This window comes from Telopea speciosissima, chromosome 8, assembly GCF_018873765.1.
Source record: "Telopea speciosissima isolate NSW1024214 ecotype Mountain lineage chromosome 8, Tspe_v1, whole genome shotgun sequence".
Classification (NCBI taxonomy): Eukaryota; Viridiplantae; Streptophyta; class Magnoliopsida; order Proteales; family Proteaceae; genus Telopea; species Telopea speciosissima.
This window is the reverse complement of record NC_057923.1, coordinates 16,218,302-16,238,677: the sequence shown is the minus strand read 5'-3', so window position 1 is coordinate 16,238,677 and position 20,376 is coordinate 16,218,302. Positions and strand designations below refer to the sequence as shown.

The window sequence follows — 20,376 nt, the reverse complement described above, 5'->3', positions numbered from 1 at the left end:
TCAAAAGCCTAGCTATAGAGGGCTTCTCTTTTTTCTTCTTCATTTCATGGAGGTTGAATTAGAGAGGGAGGAAAAACACACGTGGACAATTTTTCTACTTTTTTTCCTTCTTCAGTTCGGAGTCTAGATCATTTACTTCCGCCTACCCTTACTTTCATGTGCGTCCTATACACAATGGGATGCGCAAAGACTGCCTTACCCCTATTTGAACACCTTGCCCGAGGGGGGTAAGGCGATCTTTACGCACCTCGTTGTGTGTAGGGCACACATGGAAGTAGGGGCAGGCGGAAGTAGAGGATGTCGAATCCTTTAGTTCACTGAGGTTGAGCTAAAGAGGGAGAAAAAACACGCATGGAGGATTTTTTTACTTTTTTTTCTTATTTCTTCTTCTTCTTCTTCTTCAGTTCATGGAGGTTGAGCTAGGAAGGGAGGAAAAGCACACATGAGGGTTTTCCTACTTTTTTTTTTCTTCTTCATTTCATGGAGGTTGAGCTAGAGAGGAGGAAAAACAAACATGGAGGGCTTTTCTACTTTTTATTCTTCTTCAGTTCACAGAGGTTGACCTAGAGAGAGAGAGAGAGAGAGAGAGAGAGACGGTCGTCTGTGCTTCTTGTTGGCATAGTCACCTCTGTTGGGAGGGTAAAGATACACTGATCGGAGGGGAGAAGAGGGGTTGAAGGTAAATATGTTGGGAGTTAGGGTTGTTGGGGAAGTGTCCGTTCGACATAGCATGGTAAAAAACCATACTTATGGTCTACGGTCTATGTATAAGATATGGGCAACCCTCCAAATTTGGTGAGCACTTGATTTGGGAAGAATTTTTGAGTCACAAGAAAATTGGATAAACTTGGTGAATTTTACTTGATTCAGATGATTCGCGTGAGTAAAAACCTAATTTTATCAATTATGCAAAAATAAGTGAAATTTAATAACCAAAATTGATATGTTTTTCCTATAAAAAAAAACAAAAAGGAGGGTATGTTTGGAGTAAGTTACACCATTAAGTGAAGTAATGATTACAAAAATCCATTTTTTGTGTTGGTTTGATTTTACTTTCCTTCCTTTTATTTCTCTTTAATCAAAATGTGAAATAGTAAGAACCTTTTTGAATAAATTAATTTTCACAAGGATCAAAAGGATAAAGTTAATTTCACATATGAATAATATATATGGGAAAAAAAATGCTAACTAGGCACATGGAATACGCTGCCCTGTGCCCTGACATAGGGGGCACGCGAAATGATCGTCGCACCCTATGGAAAGATGGAAAATCCCAGGGTGCGATGATCATTTCACACACCTCTGTGTCTGGGTGTAGGGGTAGCAAGATAAAGTTCTTTTTCCCAATATATATATATCCATATATGAAAACATATTCAACTTAAATCAACAATTTTATTTACCAAGAAAAAAAGTTCCTTGAATTAATATTATTTTATTCTAAGAATGGAATTAAAAGTATGTTATATAAAGCATGTTAGAGATGTTGCCTTGGGTGAAAAGATAGAGAAACACTTGCCGTGTTAGACCATAGTTGAATAAGACTTTGTTCAATGGCAGCAAACTTTGAACTTAATTCCAATATGAAAGTGCCTTCACTGACTATCACTTTCCACACCCTATTTGAAGAGTATAAGAAAATAGATACTTGAAACCATTTTTTTTAAGAAAATTATATTAAAAAATCAATTTCAATAATAAGAATGTGAACAAATATAAAAATTTGATGTAAAAAAGTAAAATTTGATTAAAAAGTGACAATGATGATTACTTTATATTAAAGCATCTAAATTAGTTTGAAAAGAAAATGATTGTTTTGGATTATATCAGTATTATTGCCATAATTAATTTTAAACCAATTGAAAAAATAGAATGGGATAATGTTCAATGATAGGCGCATGGCGATCAACAATGATCACCAAGCCTTTAGTTGTTGTCAGCAGTTGGAAGGTGTCTTGAAAAGTAACGAGAAGGTCAGACACAAATATTTTTTTTTTGGATAAAATCAGACACAAATAACTTGAGAAATATACAACAAACATAAAAGTCTACTCCAACTTTAAGATAGGTGTTTTATTTGATGAAAAAAAATATACCTAGGTTTACTAATGGACTTATAAGGTGATCTACCTATTGTATATGAAAATGTTTTAGGGAAAATATTTGTATTGATTGATTAATGGAAATCTAAATTGGGTGGTGATCATGGTTTTAAAAAAGGGTATCGGATCAGGTGTATCAGATGATCTATATCGACATCGGCTATGCTTGATATGATACCAATGCCAATACTGATATCTACCCCATCCTATATTGGTGGAACAGTTCTAACTAAGGTATCTATGTCAAAGAATAATTTTATAATTGAAATTGAAGACAAAACCGTTCGATTAAGCCTGATATGGTCAATCTATATTGATATTAATTTCAGTATCTGCATGGGCCGAGACCAATGCCAGCCCTAATCCCATTTTTTTTAAACATGGTGGGATAACTTTTTTGTATTTGGTTTTAAGTACTCTAGTAACTTTAATTCTGAGGCAAATTACTATCAGTCCCCTATATTCAACCAATATTTACTTAAAGTCCCTATTCTTAACTTCTTTTCTGATTCCCCAAGGAAATAGAATTTCCACTTCTCCTTTTCCCCTGGTATTTTAAACCCCCCCCCCCAAAATTAACTCCTATGACCCTCTTTTCTCCTCTTGTATTCTCCTTCCAAAAGTCCGTCGCCGTCCCGCTACCATCCTCTACCTACTCTCTACATCTATCTTACTTTTGATAGAGAATGGAGGTGGATCTTAAAATCTTTTAATGACAAATCATTATGTGACACACTTGGTAAGTTGGTTTTTAGTACTCTAATCCATCATATTTGGTGGGATAGAAATACAAGAAGATAATCATCCTTGGTGTGTACTATTGAGCAAATTTGGGAAGCCATTAATTTTTAGCCATTAAATAAATCTTACCTCTATGGATAAGATAAGAGAGTCAACGAAATAGAGTATTTAATACTCTGAATTTTTTTGACTTGTGTTCTTATGTGGTTTGGTTTAAGGGAAAACATATCAATAAGAACAAAAGAATGTCATGTGCAATACTAAGATGCTGATAATCATACAAATAGATTTTCATAATAAATTTTTCATACTTTGTCTGCATGGTTTGAGATATTCATCTCATTGATATATGACCATATAAGATTCATGTAGAAGCCTTTTGGTTCATAAGGATAAGACCCTAGATTTCTTTAGAGTTATTACGTAGCAATAGAGAAACATAATGGAAAAGATATCTATATCAAACAAGGATGAAAAACATATTAGATTTGAGACTCAAAAACCTGGTTTATTAGCTCAGTTCCTAAAAAAAAAGGTCGTACCCAATGCACAAGGCTCTCGCGTTTGGTAGGGTTTGAGGAAGGTCAAATGTTAGCTCAGCTCCTAAATTGCAAAGTATTGCATTTTAATATATCGCATCTGGGTTTATAGACCAAAATGGCATTGTTGAAGGTATACAGGAACTGAACATTTTTTTGATATTATCAAGAGTATGATCAATAGTACTTGTCTTCACTTAACGGACATGACGACTAACCTAGGATCACACCATTTGTGTGTTGATCATTTGGATTTGGTCAGCTACTCGAATTCAAATTACGTTAAGTGTGGAGATACGAGGAAATCTATTCCGATTTATGTCTTTGGCATACTGTTGGATCAGCATCTTGGAGAAGCATTGAACAATCTAAAATAGATTTTTCAATTATGAAAGGAGAAGTAATAGCATTCTATGAAACTATCTCTCATGTATTTCAATTATGAATTATGAAAGGAGAAGTAATAGCATTCTATGAAACTATCTCTCATGTATTTCAATTATGAAAGGAGAAGTAATAGCATTGATCAAGTCTTTCTTGAGATGAATTCCCCTTTGTGTCATTTGCATGCATATATTGCATGTTATTATTCTCATTGTTTTATCGAGTTTTAGAAGTAATATTATTATAAGTATATTTCTTTTAGTTTGAGCACAGCTCTGTAGTACTCGAAGGGTTCTAGTAGTCGAGTGCACGATTACTGGGGGAGTCAATAGGCTATTTTATCTTGGAGGCCGATTCGCATATTCCCAGTTGCACCATAAGGGGCGTCTACGGTCTTAAGGACAGTGTCAAGTGACACGACTCAGACCGCAAATTTTCTAACATAATTTTTAGTTACAGGTTCCTGAAAGATGCAGTGCAAATAATTGTTTGAAAGCTCTTACAGTAAAAATAACTTTCAACTTATTTATGTTTGATCTCTCAATATTCTGACATATAATTTCCTACAATGATACTCCTTATAAATGAGTTCTGCATGACCGTGTATAAATTTTATGAACTCATATCATCAACTTGACATGTGGCACTATAGGCGAAGTAGAAAAATGAAAGTTGAGGTGGCCAATATTCTTGCCATATCAGCATAAAGAATGGGATATGGGTGGCTCAACATTGATAACTACCTTGATAGGAGGTAATTTTATAATGACCAATAAAGGGGGAGAGGTAGTTGCATGTACTCTACCATCAAGCTAGGGAGACAATCAGATACCCCAAAACTAGAAGTGCCTACTTCCAATGATTCAAGCACCAAACACCTAGTTGTTATTTTCACCACCATCGTCATTGGCAAAGAAGAAGAAGAACACAAAACTAGAATGGAAATGATGGCAAATCTATCGATCCTAATGGAGATAAGTCCGTAACCTCCTTTTAGTCTTTTAAGCAAATCCTTGATTCAAACTTATGGAGGTGGTCCAAACACCTTTGCTTAAGTGCACGGAAGTTTTAGATTTATCGTGTAACTTCGTTAAGATAACAAACCTTTACTTCAAAGTTAAATTACCCGAATTTGTTCGTTTAATTAAAAATTACATCAACTCACGTAGTCACATGGCTCACGCCTCGTAAAAAGGCTGTTAGGCGGATTTGGGTTCTTTGTAACAACGCGACAGGATTTGTAGTGCACTATCTAACGGTCCGCTGCGTTTGAACACGCTGCCCAACACACAGACGGGATATTAGGCTGTGCATGCCCAAGCACAGTGGGCCATTGGATGTGCGCTACACTCCCTCAGAAGAGCCCAACGCCCATTAGGCGGGAGGTCTCATCATCAGTTATGTGTCATTGGTTTTCCTGTGGGCAGTAACTTGCCTTTTTCATTTTCTTTTCATTTCTATCTAAATTAAAAAACAGAGATAGGGTGGTTCGTTGAGAAAGTGGCATTCCTTCACCGGTGCTGATAATTAATGAAGGGAGTTATAACGTAAGTAAGAGACCTAATTAAACACCTTCCCACCTTAATTAAATTAAGTAAATTAAACTCATGAATGAATATATATTACTTAGATTATTATGATAATATAAGGCTGTGTTTGGTTTGTATTCTCGGAATAGATTTTGAGTTTAGAACGCATTCTAGAAGTGAGGAAATAGAGAAGATCTGGATCAATTGGCTGTATGTGACTTACTAGCATGCACGAACATACATACAAATTAAATAAATTTTTTGATCCATCATATTGGAGTTATATGATAAAGTTGCTCCATTGTGACCAAGTGGTCATGACTCATGCGTTCGAGTATGAAAACAGGGACTTTTATCCCCTGAGGTTCGCTGACCGATACGGTTGTGCGGTTCCTCTCATAGGGGGGCTGAAATGATCATTCTACCCCCTGACCGAACACACTACCCGGGTGGGGTCCACCCCCCCTTTTATTAGAGGCACTAGGAAACTGTACCGGGCAGGGAACCGCAGATGATAAAAATTCATGAAAACAGCCTCTCTGTGGAAGCAGGGGTAAGGCTCAGCGAGATCTTTGTGTACTCGATACGTCCTTTTTATATAGGAGCTATACGGTATCTGATGGATCTATAGTATCTTTTTGTGTAATAGGTGGGGTGTCGTTGCTCTTTCGCCGACGACGAAGTTTGAGAGAATTCGCCGATCTGGGAGAGAAATCGTCGGCAGGTTTGTTTGTCACCCGGATGAGGTTGTAGGACCAAGCTCCCATAAGCGTCCCTGTTACCGGTCCAACCACGTACACCCAAATTCCCTTATAGTTTGAGCTAGCAACTGCCGGACCTATGCTCCTCACCGGGTTCATGGATCCACCTGATATTGGTCTGCACCAACAGACCAACACAATCAACTTACTTGCAATAGCCCAAATCTAAGGCCCAGTCCAAGCTATGCCAAGCTAGTGGGCTTTTAGGCATAATTAAGTATGGCTTACTGCGTAAATATTAACCGTACATTTTGGTGAGGTATGGCTCACTTACCCGGCTAAGATGGAAGTTATGCAAACTGCGGAACCAACCGCTATCCCAGCTAACTCTCCTATCTGAGAATTGGTCATTAGAACAAGTTATTAGATTATAATTTAACAATTTAATAAGTTTTAGGACTTGGATAGAACTCATCCTTAAAAGCCAGTCATAAAGGAGATCTCTTCCCTACAAAAAGGAAGAGAAGAGTATTGGAACTTACAGCTTTGGTGTCAGTGGCAACAGCAGAAGTGATGAACATCATAGAAAAGGTAACAACAATCTCCATGATCAAGGCTTGGAGATTGGACCCTGAAGGAGATGTAGTGCCTACATTCTTTATTGGGTGCAAGAGTATGCGAAGTGTAAACGAAGCTGCCATTGCTCCGTTCAATTGAGCTACCGCATAGAATGGCACCTGCAACAATCAGATATTTGCTTGTAAATCGATATTTATTCTGATGATGATAATGATGCGCATAAAAATAGAACAGTGAAGGCCTGATTTGGTATGATTTCTATTTCAATTTCAGGGGTGATTTCTATTCTGAAAATTAATTGGTTTGATTTTTGTACCTTGTTCAGTGAAATAAAAATCAAGTGGAATACAAATTTTGAAATAGCAGAGGAGTTTCAGAATTTCTATTCCATTTGATTTCACTCTTGCTCTTGAATGAGCAAATGGCTAATTTGATGGGCAAAGTAGTAATTTCATGTTCAAAATAAAACATCACCCTTCCTTCTTATTCTCCTAATGATCTCACCACCACCATGCCCCACCACCACCCCACTGCCACCGTTATCACTTCCATGCTACCACCACTACCATCGCCATCGCCACCACTTCAATGCCATCACCACCACCACCGCCACCGCCACCACTCCCATGCCACCACCATCCTTCCCAAAGAACTATAAAGAATCTATTCTCAGAAATTGAACTATCAAATGGATTTTTTTATTCTTGAAATATTTCACATTGATACAACCAAAACAATTTCAAACTTTTAACCAAAAAACTAGTTGTTGACTATTTCATGAAATCAGTCCAAAATTGAAATAGAAATCATACCAAATCTGACCTAAATGTATACAAGGGATTTACCAAAAAAAAAAAAGAGTGTACACAAGGGGGTGGGTGATTTGGTTTAAAAGATATTTTATTCGCATCTAAGGATTTCAAGTATGACCGTGCATCATGTACAGCCAAACATACATGAAACTTTTTGCCAAAGAAAAATAAAATAAAATAAACTAGGCCAAAAATAAATATTTGGAAATTAGAAAGACAATTTTTGGGTATTCTTTCAAGTCATTTTCTTGATCGTCACCCTCAATTTTAGCATGGGCAAGACATGCAAAGGGAATATTGGAAAATGATGGTTATCCCCAATATTAACAAAAGATTCGCTTTTATCCAGAAAAAAAAATTCTATATTAATAATTATGATCGTACGTATAAACAATTCCTTAATATCTTGTTCATTTGAGAAACAAAATACCAATGGCTGCCTAGTGTAGTTGGTGAGCTATGGTGCACTTCATGCCCATGCTCCCCAATATTAACAAAAGATTCGCTTTTATCCGGAAAAAAAAAATCTATATTAATAATTATGATCTTACGTATAAACAATTCCTCAATATCTTGTTCATTCGAGCAACAAAATACCAATGGCTGCCTAGTGTAGTTGGTGAGCTATGGTGCACTTCATGCCCATGCACACCAGCAGGTCTCAAGTTCGAGTTTCCTGGCTGATACCTTCCCCCTCCCCATTCTCCCTCTAAAAAAGTAAGATATATATAAAAGCACCCAATTCCAAAAATAAAATAAAATAAATAGCAACAAAATATTTTCTTTGTGTCAATATAAAAAGGGGAAAGAAACGCTAACCGGTCCTGGGTGCGGCGTGTACTTGTACCCAAACACAGACCGATATGAAAAGACTGACGTACCCCTAATCCTTTCCTCTTTCCAAGGGTTGTGCTGGTCTTTTCACGTTGTGTCTGGGCACAGGTACACACTGAGGCACAACACCATTTAGCGTTCTTTCTCCTATATAAAAAAACATTTTTTTTTCACTAATCAAGTCACACGTAGTTCACATGTTTATTCTTTTTTAATAATATGACATAATGGTAAGTCCAATTCAAACTATTCAAAAAAAACCGTTTGTAACTTTTAAGTAAAAAAACTTATGAGAATAATACATGGAGCAATAAAAATGTGTCAAGTTCTAAACATACGTATAGAAGTGTCAATTAGATTGTCCCATTAATTATTTATCTTTGACTGCACCATGAGCTGTGATAAAACGATATCCTATACTTTCAACAAAAAATATGTATCATATATTAAAGGGTAAGGAGGTCATTTCATTATCAAGAGAAGAGAGATAGACACATAGATGCCAGTATACCCAACCCCAATGGCTCAGAACCATTTCGCTTATTTTTATAGCCACCATAAAAAAAAATGAGGTAAAAGAGGAAGAGAAGCAATGATGCATTAACTGATCTCAAGCTCAAAAGGCTGAAAGACAAAACAAGTACTCTGCTTCAAACAATAAGAAAACAATATACTGAATCAAAATCTAGAGCAGAGCAAAAACAGAACATTGGGTTTAAAACAGAAAGCTGAGGAAAGAAGTACTAATGATATCTAATTTTATTCTTCTGCTAGTTCTAAATTTAGGGTTCCAATTGGATTTACTGAGTCTGCAAAACCATAGATTGACTGAGACATAAGAGAAAATGACTCTCTGTCTTCACACTCCAATTGGCAAGTATCAGAGCCCACTTGATGCCAAGATGGGAAGATTCCAAACCATGCATGTGGGCGTGGTGACAATCATGAATTGAATTAAATGAATAACAGATAATTATGGTATTATAGAAGCACCTGTTTCCAAGGAAAATGCCTAACGGCGGCGAAGGCAAAGGTGACCGCCGGGTTCATGTGGGCACCGGAGATATGACCGACGGCATAGATCATCACAGTCACTATAAGCCCACCGGCGACCGAAGCTCCCAGCCTTGAGACCTTGTGTTCGTCGCTCCTACTCAGAGCAGCCGATCCACAGGTGACGAACACCAGTAGAAACGTCGCTATTATTTCTGCTATCACCTGTTGTTCAGTAATAGAAGGAAAAGAAAGAAGAGAAGATTAATTAAGTAGGCTGGTTGAGTTGAGTTGAGTTGAGTTTAGTTTGGTTTGAGAATGCAAACCTTTCTGAGAAAGCCGGGTGGGTAATGATCTTCGTATAGTCTTCGAATCCGATGGAAGAGAAGTGTTGGGAATTTGGGGGGTGGATTCTGCACTGAGACCATGTGATTGATGAGATCAAAGGAAAACTCTGAAGAGTTGCTTGGATTTTGATCAGTGGCTGCCATTTCTTGGAGGAAAATTTTGTATATTATATAGATCTAGCAAATACCAAATGAGGAGGAATAATGGTGAACATAGATAGATACATAGATGGATAATATGAAACAATGATTTCTTCAAGAGCTGTGCAAGTGTGCAAGGTAGGTGCAGGAATAGGCCACTCCTCATCTCTCATTTATAACCCCTTGGGTACCTGAATGCTGACCGGTCGCGCTCTAGGCGTGGCCCCAACACCTTAGACACAGTGATCGTCTAATCTCCTAGAAAATGACCATCTTACCCCAATGAAAAGATGGAAATCCAAGATGCAAAAACATGCACACCTCTCTCTCTCTCTCTCTCTCTCTCTCTCTCTCTCTCTCAATGGCCTTTAATGCTTTTGGTTTACAAGTGACATATATCTTGGTGGGTCCATGGTCTCTTCTGCTTTCCCCCTATTAAGAAAAATTCATTAATTTGGAGTCTGGCTCCTAATATTGTATTGGGAAAATTTCACGGACACCTCCAAAACTACCAAAATATCAACCTTCCCTATGACGTTAAACACAGTGCACCCAAAGTTGAAATGTCAATTTTAACCTTATTAGTTATTTAAATAATAATCATTCATTCCATCTTCTTCCCTCTTTTTCTCTATTCTTACCGTTAGAGCATCTTCTTCCCTGTTTGTACCTTTGGAGAACTATTGCAAAACTATTTTTGGGTGAAGAAAGAAAAGAGAGAGAGAAAAGAAAACCAAAAAAGGTCTGAAATCAGAGGCCGAAACCCCCTGAGTCGAGAAGAAATCCACTGCTGCCATGATTTATTCTCCTCTTCTTCTTCTTTTCTTGTGCTCCTTCTTGTGCCATTTTTTTTCCATTTTGATTTTGATTCTTCCCCTTTCCAATTGAAACCACCATCGAGTAAGGATGTCAAAACCAAACCAAAATCGTTTATCGAAATCGAACAGAACCATTTAAATCGAAACCGGCAAACCGTTTAGTTAAATGGTTCGATTATGGTTTTAGAAATGATACCGTTTATTTAATCGATTTGGTTTGGTTTAGATCGATTAATCCAACGATTTCAAACCGTATAATCCAATTAAAATCGATTATAACCAAACCGTCTAACTATTTAAAAACCTAACAAATATTATTTTTTTTTATAGACAAAAAATCAAAACCTAGCACATAGCAACTACTAAGGCCATCTTTGGTATAGTTTTTATTTTTTATTTTTTGTTTTAAAAAACGTTTTTGATTGCGTTTGATATTGTTTATTGAGCCTGTTTTTATTTAAAAAAGATTTAAAAAAACCAAAAACCAAAAAGAGATTGAGAGCCGTTAATGATTTTTGGCTAAAAATTATTTTTAACCATTTATGCGGAGACTTAATGATCATGTGCTCATAAGTCTCAAAATCGAAGGATAAGAGTGTCATTTTCTTGTTTAATTAGAAATGCCCGAAATGCCGACCTTTCTTCTTCTTCATCCTGCACTCAATCGTCGTTCTTGCTGCGCTCAATCGTCGTTATACCCTCGCTGATCTTCTTATCTTTTGACATAGCCCCAACGACATATGGATTATTGGATAATTTTGTAGTTTTTAGTTTTGAAAAAACGACCGTTAAAGACCCCATTCTAGGGTTTAAGACGTCAAACTCTGTGTCCTACTCTCCTCTTTGTTTCGCCCCTGCAACTTCATCGACAACCTTTTTCCTGCGTGGACCCCGAAAGAGTGTGCGTGAAGAAGCGCAATGGAGCTTCGGTTCGGATTTCGGAATGAGTAACGGAGGCAGTTGATAGAATCGAAGGGCCGGTTTGCTGTTCCCATGAAATTGGCTGTAATTTATCCTTCCCCACGTTGTTCTTGTTCTGCTCCTTCATCTTCCTTATCCGTAAAGGTCAGGACCAAGAGCCAGACGCCCGACCCAGGTTCTGGTAAGGGTTCTGATCCAACTCCTCCACGGATTACATCAAATGTCAAGCAGAATTTGCAGTTTTTAAGGTTGTGGAGGGATTTCCAAAGATGAAAGTCCAATACACCTAAGCCTGCTACTAGCTACCGTAGAAAGAAGGTGCAGAAGGAGGATCTTCCAGAACATAAAATCCAACTGTTCAGTTTGCATCGTGTTCACAATTGGTAATGAAGGTTTATTTAATTTCTTGCAAACTCTCTAATTAATTTACTAAGAAGACTATCTAAAGTACATTAAACTAATTAACATAATTAATGATTTTAATTTTGCACACTCACAAGGAGGGTGTGGACAATGCAGTCCCAGTGTTGCTTCTTGATGATTACAATGTCTGTGGCTATTGGATGAAATTGAAGAAATATTTTATGAATGGAAGACTCGATATTGCTCACCAAAAGCTTATCGATGAACTGATAACATTCAGTATGCTGCAAGAGGTGAAAAGTGGGTGTGGTTTTTGACGCTATGATGTCTGGACTCCCTACCCACAAGGAGACATCTGGGATTGATGTAGTATTCTCAGGTGACTCGTGCACTGATGCATGGATTGAGAAAGAGGTTATAGCTTTGAAGGAGGATGGTTGCCCAAAAGTCTGGGTCTTAAATCGCATATGGATGGATGATCTATATCGAAAATCCCAAAATGAAATAAGGAAGACGGGTAAAAGTGGCATCTCTTCACCCACCCATTTCAAAAAATTATTATGCACATAGGTATGTCAAACATATTTCTTTGTCAAAAATCTATTTTGTGTAATGGTTATCAAACGTTTTTTATGTTTTGACCAAAAATGGTTTTCACAAATGATTTTTGTTAAATAGGAAAAAATAAAAAATAAAAAGCATACCAAAGAAACATTAAGTAATCACATTTCTTCATTAATGATTTCCTTCCTCAAAAAAAAAAAAAAAAATAACTTAGTAAGTAATAAGTAATAACTAGTATTAGTAAATAGAGTAGTAAAATAATGTGTATAGAACCGTCTAACCGAAATCATGTAAAATCGTATGAAACCATTTAACCGAAACCATTTAAAAAACGTTTAACCGAAACCGTTTACTAAACGGTTCAGGTTTTGATTATGAGACCGTTTAGTTAAACGGTCTGATTACGGTTTCTACCCTCAAGCAGTCAAAATCAAACTGAACCGAACCATTTAACCAAAACCGAATCATTTAAACCCCTTACCACCGAGACCTCAACACCACCGGACCCACCTTCCTCTCTTTATTTTCCTTTTTGTTTTTTTAAAACTCCACCCATAGGCCACAACCGTCATCTTTCCCATTTCTCTTTCTCCTCTCTTAATTCCAAGTCCTAATTTCATTTTTATCTCAACCATCTACCTCCACCGAAACCTAAGCCCATTTCTTTTCACTTTCCATTTTTCACCCAACCCAGAACACCATCACCAAACCTCACCTTTCTATGGTGGCGGGCCATATCAACTTTTCTTCGGTGCATGTCGGCAACAGGTTTAACTTCCCCCACAGTTTATCCTGTTATCTGATAAAACATGGAAATGGGTCATAAAAATGGCATCGATTGCAGAAGTCTTCCCTGTTCTTGCTTCTTCTACCTTCAGTCCAACGAAGACGATGAAGAGAATACAGTGTTGATATTTGGGATTTTACCCTTAAGGATATTATGGGGAGTTCACCCTGTGGTAAGGATAATTTCATCATTTAAAAAGAGTTAACAGTCACTTAATTGCACAGACCTAACGGAGTAGACTAAGTAAAAATAAAGTCATAAAAAAAGAGTGTGATATTTTGATCATTTTTGTGTGTCCGTTATATTCGATAAAGTTATAGGGAATTCCCAATTGTATTTTATCACATGGTTGCTTCAGAGTAGATGTGTGGCGGTCATAAAACCATTGCAAAGCAGGAAAGGTACCTCCAAAAGCGAGTTCGATAGATGTACTTAGGGCTGCAACAGGGTCGGGTTGGGCCGGGCTTTCTAGAACCCTAGCCCAACCCTAAGTCCCCTTAGCTGGGCCCAAACCCGACCCGACCCGACCCTGACTCAGGGCCAGAAAAATCCAATTGTGACCCGCCCTTAGGATCGGGCCGGGCCGACCCTAATTGGCCATGATCATGGGGAGGGGGAAAGAAATGCATGGGTTGGAATGGGCTGGGAAGAACATATTAATTTTACATAAAATAACAATATAATAAATTATATTATAACACTTATTGTTTTCATATATAGTATATTATATAAAAACATGTGGGAGAAATTTAAAGTTCATAATGTATAAATTATATCAATATATATTTTATAGTATAACTTAAATTAGGGTCGGGTCGGGCCAGACCAAGCTTAGCTCGAGGCCTCAACCCTAATCCGACCCGACCCTAACTCAGGGCCAGAAGTTTCTAGCCCTGACCCACCCTCAGGGCCAAATATCTCAGCCCAGACCCTGTTCGGGCTCAGGGCGGGCCAGGGCAGATTCGGGCCGGCAGGGCCAAACTTGCACCCCTAGATGTACTAGTCCTTGACGGCATGGTTTGTAATCACGGGCATTTTTTGTCTTTCATCTTCGAGCATGGTTTTAAAATTAGAATTGGCATCTTTGACTCAAAATTGATCGAAAAGTCGAAAACTCCAATTCTTTTCCTATTGAGTTCAATTGATTGGCTGCATCATAGTTAGTACGACATAGAACAGCAAAAAAATGGAGATTTATGATATGGATTTTAAACGGAGCAAAACACTGAACGGTAAAAAAAAGGTAAAAAATTTATAGAACAGCAAATGAAATGTATGAGTTTTAAACGTGTAGTTTTCAAAAAAAAAAATCAAAAAACGGACAGTATATATACTCATATAAATTGAGAAATTATTACCTAAATACCTATATCTATTGTTCAAAACAATCATAACATCCAACATTAATACATAAATATTCTACAACTCCTAATAAGTTTTAAGAAAAAAAAATAATAATAAAGGATAAACATGAAATAAAAGGGGTTATAGTTTTTGCATAAACAATTGTTTCAACATAAGCAATTGATTTGATATAGTTATATTTTAATTAGAATACATGTCGGATGAAATTAGAAGTGTTACACTCACTTATTGATTTATACAAACACACACGTTTACCAAAAAAAAAACATACACAAAAAATTTTTTTGTAAAAAATGGAATATATGGGGGACCCCTCAGCAATGAAAGACATTCAACATATTGTGGTACATTCTTAAGTTCCGGTAGAATCGTTTCTTTTTTTCAACTTTTTTTTTCATATGTTTCCCCCCAAACAAAAAGATAGAGAGGAATAAAGGCAGTGGGCACACATTCAGTCAATTCACATAAAGGAACTAGTGGCCGTTCTGATTCTATTCCCTGATCTACATTCTATATTTGAAAGGGTCGTGGGCCGACCTTCATTTACCAATTGTAATTTTTTTTTTTAAGAAGAGAAAAGAAGTTATAATAGAATTCGCCTCTTCAATTGCAAATGGTAGAATCACTAACAAAAAAAAAATTATAGTATGTACCTTAGGAGTCAAAGTCAGAGTCATGGTTCGAGGAATTTGAAGTATGTCCCTTGATACAATTTTCTTTTGCGGTGTGGTACCGAAGAAGAAGAAGAAATATATGTTGGAAATTTTTTATTAATACTCTCTAAGAATCAAACACTAGACCTTCTTATTTTGATACTATGTTCGCTACCGTTTCACCTAAAAACTCTAATTGTTAGAAAAAAGCAATGTCAATGTATACATCAACAGTCCTAGCTTCTCTGCCCTCTCTCCAAAGGTAAAAGCGTTTAGGGATGGGCTTTCTTCTTGCACGGAGTTTACAACTGTGACATATTATCCTGTTCTCTAATTCTCAGGCTTTGATCATGGGGCTCAACAGATCTACCCCCACCTTGGATTGGGGATCATCTATTTGTTTTTTTTTTTGGATCATGTAATTTTTCGTTACAGTTCTCACTAGCAAAATTTTGAGACCAACTTATTAGCCTTTTTGTCTTTGTTTTTAGCCCATGTTTGGTGGTGGCTAACCTCACCCCTTTTTTTTTTGTGTACCTTTTTTCCATCCCACAGAATTTCCTACTTAATAAAAAATTTGTGTTGCTAACAAAAAAAAATTCATATAAAATATATTTTTTTTAATAAGGGTAAATTATAGATCACCCCTTGGTTTTCAATCGAAACTCAGATCACCCCCTAGTTTTTGAAAAAACTCAAATGACCCCTGCTTTAGACCCCAAAATGACAAATTAGTCCCTAACGTTAGTTTGATGCTGTTAAGTGATGATGTCAGCCAATTACATAAATTTAAATCTCTAAATTACCCTTGACCAATGTGAAGGAAGGGTAGTATTGTAAATTTAATTCTAATGTTTTAGTACAAGGGTAAAATAGTCCTTTCACACCCATAACTAACAGCAGACTAACACTGTTACTATAGAGGGGGACAATTGAGTTTTTTCAAAAACTAGAGGCTGATCTGAGTTTCGATTGAAAATTAGGGAGTGATTTGTAATTTACCCTTTTAATAATAATAATAATACACAATACATATGTATATGGGCAAAATATCTTTGTGAATCTAATTGCACTTTCACCAATCTTTATTGATAGTCGTTGCTTTTCGATTCATCACTTATTTTTTTTCAAGGATTCTTCCGGCAGTGGTGGGTGAGATTGTGAGGATGAAGAGCTGTTGGGAGCAAAACAAAAATAAACTCCGGGAAATCGGCCAGCCTACTCGTGTCTATCAGATCCTTTCAAAATTGGTCAACAATGGAGAATGATATCATCTTGCACTTCTTCAGTCAACTGTTGACTATGAAGAACTGCGAATGGATCTTTGTCCCTCCCAGTACCTGCTCGGTCCAGTTACCTCAGTGCCTGCAATAAAGGGGGCCGTAGTGACTATTCTACCCCTGCCCAAACACTCTACTCGGGTGGGGTCCACTCCCCTTATTATAGGCACTGGGGGGTACTGGGCCGGGCAGGGAATTGGAGGAGATAATTTTCCACTGTGAATTTACTCTTGTTCATAGGCTTTTTACTCGAAAATTAACGATTAGAATTCACTTCACATTTATAATCCTTTTATTGGAAAATATCCATAGCTAAGTTTACAAAGCAGAATTCATTTTGAGTTGGGGCCAATAAGTTTCTTCAAATCTATGTAGACATTTCATTTTGTCACCTAGTGGCAGTTAGATGATGATGAATAGATGTTTCGAGACACTGTGGGATCTGGTTTTTTGTTTTTTCATGAAAAATAAAGAATTAAATTAAGGAAATAAAAACATGTGTACATTAATGGTAACAATGTTAAACTGCTTTTGAATGTAAGAATTATGGGTTTAATTAATTATTTAGGTTGACTAGTTGGTGAGTCAAGTTGCGCAGACCAGTTCAATTCATTTTCCAATTTAAGAATTATGAGTTTAATTAATTATTTAGGTGATTAGTTGGTGAAAATCAAGGAAGATTCACTCTAGTTTAAGAATTATGAGTTTAATTAATTATTTAGGTGATTAGTTGGTGAAAATCAAGTTACGCAGACCAGTTCGATTCACTCTCCAGTTTAAGAATTATGAGCTTAATTATTTATTTAGGTTGATTAGTTGGTGAGAATCAAGTTGCGTACCAGTTCGATTCACTCTCCAGTTTAAGAATTATGGGCTTAATCAATAATTATTTAGCTTGATTAATTAATGAGAATAAAGTTGTGCAGATCGATTCGGTTCACTTTCCAGTTTAAGGATATACTGACACAACCCATTGTGGTTTAGGGTTTAGGATCAAGACATTATTATATATACTATGTTTTCTATTCTTTTCAACTTTACCACGAGAGAGAGAGAGAGAGAGAGAGAGAGTAGGTCTCAGGTACTATGGAAAATCTAGAACCAAAGAGAAAAAAATCATGGAGGACTGAATCAAAATCATCTCCAACATACTTCAATGCAAGGTACATATCGTTTCTTCATCGTACCAAAAAAAAAAAAAAAAACTTAGGTTTGATATGAAACGCTGTGATTTATTCTTACATTGCAAACTAGTCACCTTCGCAATCCTATGAGCTAACGAAATATATAATAATCTATCTGATACTTCTTAACAACTTAACATAATCCCTACTGTTCATAATATTAGTAATATCATACAATGTTGGATCCACAATTGATAGCCGTTATAAGGCTCAAAACTACCATCACAAATTACAATTAGGAAATCCACAATTGATAACCGTTTATAATAAATTAAGGAAAGAGTAAGTTAGTGTGGCGGAAAAGACAAATTGTGATAAAACCAAATAAAGTAGAATGTATCTGTTGAAAGAAAAAGAAGAACCATCTTCTCAGGCTTGGTTAATGGAGAATGACAAAAATAAAGATTTCATAGATGAGGATTGAAGGTACAAGTGGGAAGACTCATTGGTGGCCCTACAGCCCAAATCCTCTTAGAGAAATTATATGAAAACAATAGATGTCAATTAGTCTTTACTTCTTTATGACACAATATACAAGAAGCATCAATGTTCAAAAACTTATCATATCTAACCTTTCTCTACTTGTAGATACGCCTCTAACTAAAACTTTCCATAAAAGAAAGCTTAAGCTTTGGTTGAAGTTAATTTATGAGCCCATATACAGTTCCAAAACCTCCTACTAGATTATTAAAAAATAAATAAATAAATAAAAAAAAAAGATAGATCAAAATCGTCTTTAGATCTAATCAAGAAATTAGCTACAACCTTCATGAAAAATTGTTCTGTTTTTTACTTCTACTGAGAAGTATACTAAGAATGGTTGTAGCTAGATTATCATGGACAAATATCGAATTTACAACCAAGTGTTTCTCGCCCGTCAATGCTGGAGGATCATCAATCAACCAAGTAGTCCTTTTTTCCAACTGCTCCTCTCAACCGACAACCCGTCACCCTTGCAATGCACTTGTTTCCGAACAAGGTTCGTATTCTTGGTATCTGGATCCCATCCAGTTGTACAGACAAAGGTAAAAAGGTCCCCCCAAAAAAAAAAAAAAAATCAGTTTTTTATTATAAAAAAACAAAAGTAAAAGTGTCATATTTGCTTGAATTTGGGCGATCCCGATCCATATTGACCGATCCGATCCAGTCAATACCGAGATTATAAACCTTGTTCCCAAAGTGTTGTCATTATGTCATTATTTTTCATTAGTTCACTTTCGTTAGCCAAAATTTTAACCCTTTTGCGGAACTCAGGATTTTGCGTGTTTCGCGCTTGTATCTATCATTGTAAATCCATCTCTACTTCTTTTTTTTTTTTTTTTTTTTTTGGAATTGAAGAGTTTTAATATGGGGGGGGGGGGGATAGGGGATGGGGATAGGCCCCAAGATGGTTTGAACTCATGACCTCTTATTTGAGGAGTTGGTCTTTTGCCAACTGAGCTGACCCCTTGGGGTAATGAATCCGGATCAGCTACCCACATGGGGACGAGTGGGGACAAATCTGACCCCCTCCATGGGGCGTGGGTCCCACACCTTAAAGGCGGGCCCCACACCCCCATGGAGGGTTCAGATCTGTCCCCACCCGTTCCCATGTGGGTAGCAGATCTGAACTCGTAAAGTAATCCATCTCTACTTTTGGCCAGGAAATTCTCGCAAGACTCTTTTGCTTAATAAATTTTCTTCCTTTCGACCCAAAAACAAAAAAAACAAAAAAAAAGATTACTTTTCAGTTCAACACTTCCACTGACCTGCTGCTACTCTTTCGAGTTTCGAGTTTCGAGTGAGATAGATGTTCGATTTGCAAATCCACTCCCATCTTCACAGTATACAAATCTAACCAATCTTCAAACAGATAAAAAAAACCTACAATTTTCCCCTTTTTTTAAACCCTAAACGATTTGAGAAAGATGAGTTGCAGGTTTTTTTTTTTCAAGTAAGAGCATTTGTCACTTTACCCTATCAAGGGCAAAATGGTCTAACCATGTTTAAAAAATGCCAAATGTTAGAACATAACGCCCCAAACTAACAGGGACGACTAGAGTGTTACATGGTTTGGAAAGTACAGGTGCATTTGGAATTAGTGAAGGTTCAAGGGAAAATTTGTACGTTTGAACAATTTGAGGAGAGCATTTGAAGATGCTTAATGATTTGTTGTTGAAATCAAGTTTGAGCTTCCAAGATAACAACATTTTTTTTTGGTAAGAGAAGATAACAACATTTTTACACTAATATATTCAAGTCATTATCAAAGCATAAAAGTAATGCCATGAGGCCAACAATCTCCTCACATAAGGGGGGGAAAATCCCTTGGAATCTCCTTAGTTTACCTATCTCAATAAAGTATATGACTGGTTCGAAGAACATCTCAAGATTCAGGAAAACCACCATCCTAGGGTTCACAACCCCCTCTTAGGTTTTAGTACTTTCCTAAAATACCCTCTGATACTCCCTGCACGCACGGTGCATCTGAACCCGCCTCAATGTATGGATTCCCATTCATCGTGGCTGAAAGAAAACTCAATCCTTAAAAAAACATAATAATGGATGGCTCAGATATGTCTTGTGATTTTATATATCACTTTCCATTGTTACATGGATAACTCGAGAAAATCACTAACATCATACCTCAACATCCGGATCAAAACATTCTCCCCCAGTCATCATCAAAAATAATTTAGACTGGAAAAGCATAATAGATGAAGTGATATGCATGAATTTGAACCAAAAATCAGTAATATA

The 20,376-nt window shown here is 36.7% G+C and overlaps 1 protein-coding gene and 1 pseudogene across 1 annotated transcript; one reads left to right on the top strand and one right to left on the bottom strand.

Moving 5' to 3' along the window:
- Window positions 1-5,900: 5,900 nt before the first annotated feature.
- Window positions 5,901-9,705, bottom strand: LOC122672081 (aquaporin NIP2-1-like). Its single transcript, XM_043869583.1, has 5 exons — window positions 9,541-9,705; window positions 9,215-9,439; window positions 6,539-6,733; window positions 6,331-6,392; window positions 5,901-6,174 (listed from the first exon to the last, which is right to left on the bottom strand). Exons 1-5 carry the CDS (start codon window positions 9,703-9,705, stop codon window positions 5,901-5,903), a joined length of 921 nt encoding a protein of 306 aa, XP_043725518.1.
- A 1,713-nt stretch (window positions 9,706-11,418) lies between these two features.
- Window positions 11,419-12,374, top strand: LOC122672080 (annotated as a pseudogene).
- The last annotated feature ends 8,002 nt before the right edge of the window (window positions 12,375-20,376 follow it).